At 35.8% G+C, this 6,809-nt stretch overlaps 1 protein-coding gene across 2 annotated transcripts; it reads right to left on the reverse strand.

The window, feature by feature from the left end:
* Positions 1-298: 298 nt before the first annotated feature.
* On the reverse strand, positions 299-6,163 carry LOC106746319 (U4/U6.U5 tri-snRNP-associated protein 1). 2 transcript variants are annotated; one of them, XM_014622821.1, is made up of 11 exons: positions 5,840-6,163; positions 5,320-5,768; positions 4,902-5,030; positions 4,355-4,774; positions 4,032-4,179; positions 3,570-3,844; positions 3,414-3,501; positions 3,091-3,289; positions 1,191-1,377; positions 922-1,076; positions 299-736 (listed from the first exon to the last, which is right to left on the reverse strand). In XM_014622821.1, the coding sequence occupies exons 1-11, from the start codon at positions 6,003-6,005 to the stop codon at positions 709-711; spliced, it is 2,244 nt and encodes a 747-aa protein (XP_014478307.1). In that variant the 5' UTR covers positions 6,006-6,163; the 3' UTR covers positions 299-708. The 2 variants fall into 2 exon arrangements, 1 of the variants encoding a protein (XP_014478307.1); XR_001374589.1 differs by lacking the exons at positions 299-736; positions 922-1,076 and adding an exon at positions 2,783-2,908 and having other exon boundaries at positions 1,291-1,377.
* Positions 6,164-6,809: the final 646 nt, after the last annotated feature.

The following is a 6,809-nucleotide window of genomic DNA, read 5'->3' on the forward strand; positions in this document are numbered from 1 at the left end:
ATATAAATTTGTGATTATACTTGTAATCGTAGCCAGGTATCGTTTCTAACAAAGTAATGCAAGTATAATCGTATCTCACGATAAAAATAAGGATTCTCTACGTCTCATTGTTTGTCGTTGTCACGAATATATTATATTAGAACAAACTATATTTTGTATTAGTACTAAGAGATATATTTAATATAGATNTGTCGAGACCTTGTTGATACGTGTAAAGGTAGTGAACATATCCAGTGAAAATAAGATTATTTTATGAAATATGCAAGTATTATATTAATATTAAAAAAAAGGCAACATACACACGGAAAATGGTCATTTTATTCCCACGGCGTCTCCGGTAGGTGATACACTTAAGAAATGTGCTTATGCTATGTGTGAAGTTTGCTTTATTGCATAAGGTAATAGTCTATAAAATTATTATTTCCACTTTTATGCTTTCGAATGATGTATTACAAACCCAGACAAGTTACACAGATGCAAAACCGGTTGAATTGGAACTAGGAGTTATTCGTATGTCGTTATTCTGCTTGTTATACCATGCTCATAATTTCGTCATTGAAAGAAAAAAAACCGCGGTTCTTCGCCCTCGAGCCTTTTGGTTGACATCTTTGTTGCACGAGATTACGAATTTTGTATTGTATGCCCGGATGCTACACTATACATGTAAGGTTATATACAATTCCTATCCTTCCTTGCTTTTTTTACTCCTTAATGTTTTGTCTTGGATATACTTGTCCTGTAAATAATATTTGTTATTGTATTAAAACTTTACACGCGCGTTTGTATATATATATGTTTCTTAATATATATATATGCACGATATGTATTAAGAAAAAGAAACCTATTACAAAACATATGAACACGTGTACTTGAATTATTTGTTAATTTATATTTCTACATTAATTTATTAGATATTCTTACGTTTGCATCTGTTTACTGCCGCTGAGTACTATGTACGGCGATTGAGTCTCCTTTTGTTTCGCTTGTAGTAAATTCAGTGTACCTAAGGGGGTATCCGTTGAAGACATCCTCTTCATGAGAACTTCTTGCTCGGCTTTCTTCATCCTCTTTTCCACCTGGACACATTGCAGAATTACTACAAGTTTCGATCACGATTCAAATGAGAAATCATTATGACATAGTGCGTTTCCACATGCAATACTCCGGTCACTAGAGTCCAATATAAGAACCTTATTTTTTCCTGGACCTTTCCCATGAAATTTATGTGATAGGTATCTGAAAGCTTCCTTGGCGCTTAGAACATGGCCGTCATCGTCGATGTACTCGAGCTTAACGTTTGGCTTGAAACCTTCTTTCTCTTTGAAATCAGACGTCGGCCCGTTGAAACGATCTCTTCTGCCGAATTTGTCGTCGTCTCTGGAACGAAAATGATGCATTAACCAGCAAATGCAATGAACACATGCCGGATTATCGACTCTTTATCAATAAGATTCGGGTTTTCTTATCTTTCAGTTAAAGATATATGATTGTATTCCAGTTAAAGGTGATTATATTTCATTACTGTCTTAATTAAAGCTAGATTTGAAAATATGTAGAGGAATAAGATGAAAAAATCTAAGCCCTTGAAATACGGTGTTCTGAAACTTGTGTCCACTACCAACACTAACAAGTTTTAATGAGGGATTGACGTTCGTAGGTCTCCTCGAGATACATTACATTATGCGATTGGATTAAAATAAATCGAAACAAGTCGGTGAAAGACTTCAACATTCGCAATGTATCTAAAGACTCCAATGTATTATTCCTAAACGCGTTAAAGCCATTTTAATTCCACGTTGACCATTGATACATCTTTGAATCTAAATAACGTATGTACAGTATCCTCTGATGTCAATATGAAAACGTGTGTCAATATTCATGCATATAAAGATATAGATATCCTCTTTCTCCTCTTCGTTCATCTCAGATTCAGTATTTAAATATTGATAACGTAAAACACTTATCGTTGAATTGAACATCGAACAATGTGTTATACAAGATATCCCAGACTAACAGGGACAAATTTAGTGAGGACATAGAACGAATTGAGGTGAACAAAAAAAAAGTCTTCTACTATTTTGCAAACAACATGCAAAATTTATGATTGAAAATGGCCATGCATGTAGAGGCTTGTTTAATTAATAACTTAAAAATTTGTGTGTTATTTGCACAATGGTAAAGGACTTTTTTGTTCAGAGTGGGCGTAATGCAAAATATTACAGCTGTTGCGTGACAAACATCAGTATATTGAGTCTTGAACCTCAAAGCTTGAATCTGTCTTTAGGTAGGACAGTTGTTAAATATATAGTTGTTATATATTTGTAAATTCGACTATTCTGAACAAAAGAATCCATTTCGCAAATAACACGCAGATTTTTGAATTGTTAATTAAAGAAGCCTCTATATATGACAGTTTTCAATAATTAATAACTCGAAATTATGAGTGTTGTTTACAAAATAATAATTTTTTTGTTCACCTCAATCCGTTTTACGTCCTTGTGAAGTTTGTCACTGTTGGTCTTAGACATCCCGTATTATAATCGCAAGATGGTCCGTCGACGCGTATCGAACGTACATGCAAGCTTTGCGAAGAAAACCGATAGTAGTCACGCGTTGTAGCGTAAGTGCGGAAACAAGGATAAACGTCTTTTCCTGAACGTTTATCTCGACGATCGGCAAATCCTGCGATATAACCATCATATGATTTACCCCACGGACGAAGACTTTTCTAGATTTCTCTTAATACGATCCACAGCAACGAAATCGCATAACATAAACATACCTTAACAAATCCTACTCTCTTCTCGGCCTTCTGTTCGCCTCCTCGAGTTTAAGCGGTAAACTCTTGTAGCGGTAGCGGATCACCGGTTCCGAGCACCGTTTTCCGGGCTCTATTTAAAACTGTTAACTGACAGTTTGAAATTCACTAGAGACTTGTCTAACACAGTGCTTGTGGGAGGCGCATTCGACATGAGAACGCTTCTTACATGTTCCGACACACGCGTACATACGTACATATAGATACATATATATTGGAACCATATAAGAAATTTTCTTATATCGAATCGCGATAATATATGACTTACTTACCCGTATGTTTTGTCCTCTATCGAATAATTCTGAGCTTGCAGATGTGCAAATCGTGAGGCCGACGGCCGATTGCTGTCCTCTTTTTGCAAGTAACCTTTGCTCATTGCCAATTTCAAAGCCCCACCCACCCCGTGTCCGAGTGAGGGCTCGGCGTCCAGAATCGCTGCCTCCATCACGACTGGTTCCGACGTATTCTCGTCTGTTCCCATTGAATTGACACGTTAGAATTGTATGTTTCCAAGGAACACTCGAAGCACCATACCATATTATAAAACAGTAAAAAGTCACAGAACGAAATTAATTTGTTCCAATATGCAGAATACCTAAGTGTACTGTATTCCAGGCACCACGACCGTCGTCTTCGTCTTCGTTCGCTGGTGGCTCATCTTTAATCCCATCCAATTCGAAATCCTGTAACGGTCACGTTATAAAAACACAATATATAATCGGTATAAATATATATCACGTCCATTGTGTACCATAAGTTCTTGTCCATTCTCTTCTCTGTTTCCAGCGAGCCCATACGTGGGTATATCTCCCAAGGTTCTGCAAAACTCCGCAGTGGCATTAAGAACAATATTACCAGGCTGATTCTCCTCTGAATTGAGAATTTCCTGTTTTATCGTTTCGACAGTTTTCTGGATGCCACCTGGATGTCCTTCCTTCAAACGCTGAGCTTTCTTCAAAGCCAACTGTAACTCAAGTTCCTTATCATCCTCCTCAAGTTTTATTCCAGTAAGATCCTCTGTGGGAGCTGTCAACATTGTTTCTTTGTGATTGTTTGATCGTATAACTTTTTTTAATTACACGTAGAAAAGTTGGGAACACATGGAAACTGCATGTGATGCAGCTTAATAACACACGATTTACGAGTGGCTAACATACTTATCTCTGATAACCTTACAAGTTACGAAAATATATTTAACTTTACAATAAAATACCTTCCAAATCATCGACATCTAAAGCATCATTATCTTTAGAGTCTTCTGGTTTCTTCCTTCTTCTACTTCCAAGATCCCTGAGATAGTCATTCTCGACAGGAACCAAGTCATCGGCCTTCAACTTCTTTTTTGTTCTAATTTTCCGAATCTAGAAAGTCATATACTTTATATTATGATATATACGCCGCAAACTATTTTTTTTATAATATGTTATAAACACTAAATATATGAAATATATAGCTACATACCGTGTGCAACTATATTATTCCAAGATTATTGATTTCTTGTATATATACGCACGCGTTCAAAAAGAAATATTTTACCTTTTTCTTTGGTTTCTTAAACTTGGCCAGCTCTTCCTCATTGTAATATTCACTCGCTAATTTCGGTTCGGCCATTTGCAAGGTTTCCAACTTCTTATTCGCTAAACGTTGCTTCACCGTTTCCACTTGTCGTCGTTTCCCTTCCATCGAGTTATTAGAACCCAACACAAAATTGTCCCTTTTCTCGCCATCGATCTCTTCATCATATTTTTCCAGAATCTTAGATTTCGGGAATCCATATTCGTCGAAATTCTCATCATCGTATGGATCGTATGTAGGTTTCTTAGTTTTGTTTAAAATACTACGTTTGTAGCGTTCGTTATCGATCATATTCACATTTACGAGTAGGTCATCATTTTCATCTAGTACCGGTTGATCCTTCAATGTTAGGATCACTGTTTTACCTTCCTCAAACGTTCCCTGTAAAGTACTTTTCCTTTAACATTTATCGCAAATAAATGTAAAAATAAGATCAATTTGCATGGTTGACGAGAACTGTTGTATATATATATATATAGAAAATGAAGAGAATATCTTTTATACTTACAATACTGTGTTCAACTTTAAGACCCTTTAAATCTTTCCCTGTATATGCTGTATTACGAGCAGTGTGTATTTCTTCCTTAACCAAATTACCGATTCCAAATTCTTCATCCAATTGATCCAACATCTTTGCCTTAAATATAAGTAATTTCATAAATATTTATAGTAGATTGTCAGAACTTCAAATATTGTGTAACCTATGGGTTAGATATTATAATGACAAAACTATATCGCTGTAATTATTTCTATCATAACTATAATTTGTGCGAAATAATATTCTCACAAATATATAAATAGTATGAAAAATATTAAGGCCATGTTCCAAAATTCACTGACAGCGGTGAAAATCTGTAGTTCACGTTAAATATACTATAGATTCTCAGTACTGGCAGTAAATATTAAAACACAGCCCAAGACATTACTCTCTCCTCTGCTTTCTTTTTCTCTTCTTCCAATTGTCTGGACTTGGTGATCCATGCTTGAGTATCATCGTCCGAATCATAATCACCCAAGGATTTTACCTTCGACAAGTTTGCCTCAATCTGTCGTTTTTGTTTTTGGGTACCTAACTTTTCTCTTAGTTTCTCTGCTCTTATCTTTTCATTATTATTTGGTGCAGGTTTATGATAGAATTCTCCCAAATCATCCTTGATTTTATTGGGGTCATCTTTGGATGTATTATCAATTTCCAACGGTTTCAAGCCTAATTTCGCACGAAGCTTATTGGTTTCCTCGATGGATAAAGAAGTCTGTGCTGCTCCGCCTTTTATAGGGGATGGGCTGCGCTGTTTGGAAATTTCAGGTGGTGGAGGCGTCGATGGGTGTGATGATTTTGATATTTTCGGTGGTGGTGGAGCGTTGACAATCTCAACTGGAAGTGTGGAAAAACTCTTCGTCGCTAGTAATATAAATGTTTATTGTAAGTATCGTCGTGTTTCTTACCATCGCTATCATAATCCTTGCGCTCTTTCCTCCTGTGCTTCTTGTGATGTCTGTGCTTCTCCGATTTCTCATTCCGGTCGGGTGTATAGCTCCTGGAGCGACTGCGATGACGCTTCTTCTTCGTATCACGAGACTTCTCGGTTTTGTGACGTTTATTGGAACCCATGTTGACACAATAGCGAGATTATAGAATTATACACTTATACCGCTTTAATTATACAACGATAATATATCGCTATTGCGAGATTGTCGACAATTCAAGGTATCACGATGCAAGAAAACACGCCGTAAGTAGCTTCAATGCACTCTTTTCGCCATCTTGGATTGCCGTGCGCTTCCAGCGGATGCGTTGCGGTCACGTGACGAAGAGTGGGATATTTAAATACAGTCTGGCACAGTGTGTAGGTAGAAAAGATCAGAAACTGAATAGTAAATATCCATTTTGCAAACTTCGTAATTGTTAATGAAAAATTAATTAATCTACATAAGCGAATAACGTAAAAAAGACATGAAAATGACAGTAAAATGACTTCCAAAGATCATGTTTTTATCATGATAGATGATAAAAGTATGACTTTAAAATTGACAAATTTAATTCCTTGTAAAATAAATTTTGTTCAATATTCTGTCAAATAAAATTTGATTCTTTTCAAATTTAATTCTTTCCAAATCAACTTTGTCCAACATTTAAGTTACATATGTTAGTAGTTATAAACAAGATTATTTATGCAAACAATATTCTATTTAATGTAATTACAAACAATTTTATTCATATATAGCTAACTAAAATTATAAATTAAAATTACCTGCCAGCGGTTTGAACGGGCCATTTTCCACCCACGCTGCTGTCTGACCTTCCTTACGTCCGAATATCTCGAATAAATTCCAGATATTGTCGATGCTTATTTAATGACCACTGTTTCCCACGTAAAATAATTAAGCATCTTAACAATGTGCTTCATTGTCTTGT

The sequence above is a fragment of the Dinoponera quadriceps genome, unplaced genomic scaffold (assembly GCF_001313825.1).
Source record: "Dinoponera quadriceps isolate SergipeBrazil2010 unplaced genomic scaffold, ASM131382v1 scaffold566, whole genome shotgun sequence".
In the NCBI taxonomy this organism is placed as follows: Eukaryota; Metazoa; Arthropoda; class Insecta; order Hymenoptera; family Formicidae; genus Dinoponera; species Dinoponera quadriceps.

Excerpts from the sequence above, each read along its gene's own strand:
- LOC106746319 (XM_014622821.1), bottom strand. The coding sequence starts at position 6,005 with ATGGGTTCCAATAAACGTCACAAAACCGAGAAGTCTCGTGATACGAAG. Across the intron at positions 5,769-5,839 it reads CAAGGATTATGATAGCGATG|TTGAGATTGTCAACGCTCCA; the intron begins GTAAGAAACACG and ends CCACACTTCCAG. Across the intron at positions 4,775-4,901 it reads TTAAAGTTGAACACAGTATT|GGAACGTTTGAGGAAGGTAA; the intron begins GTAAGTATAAAA and ends AGTACTTTACAG.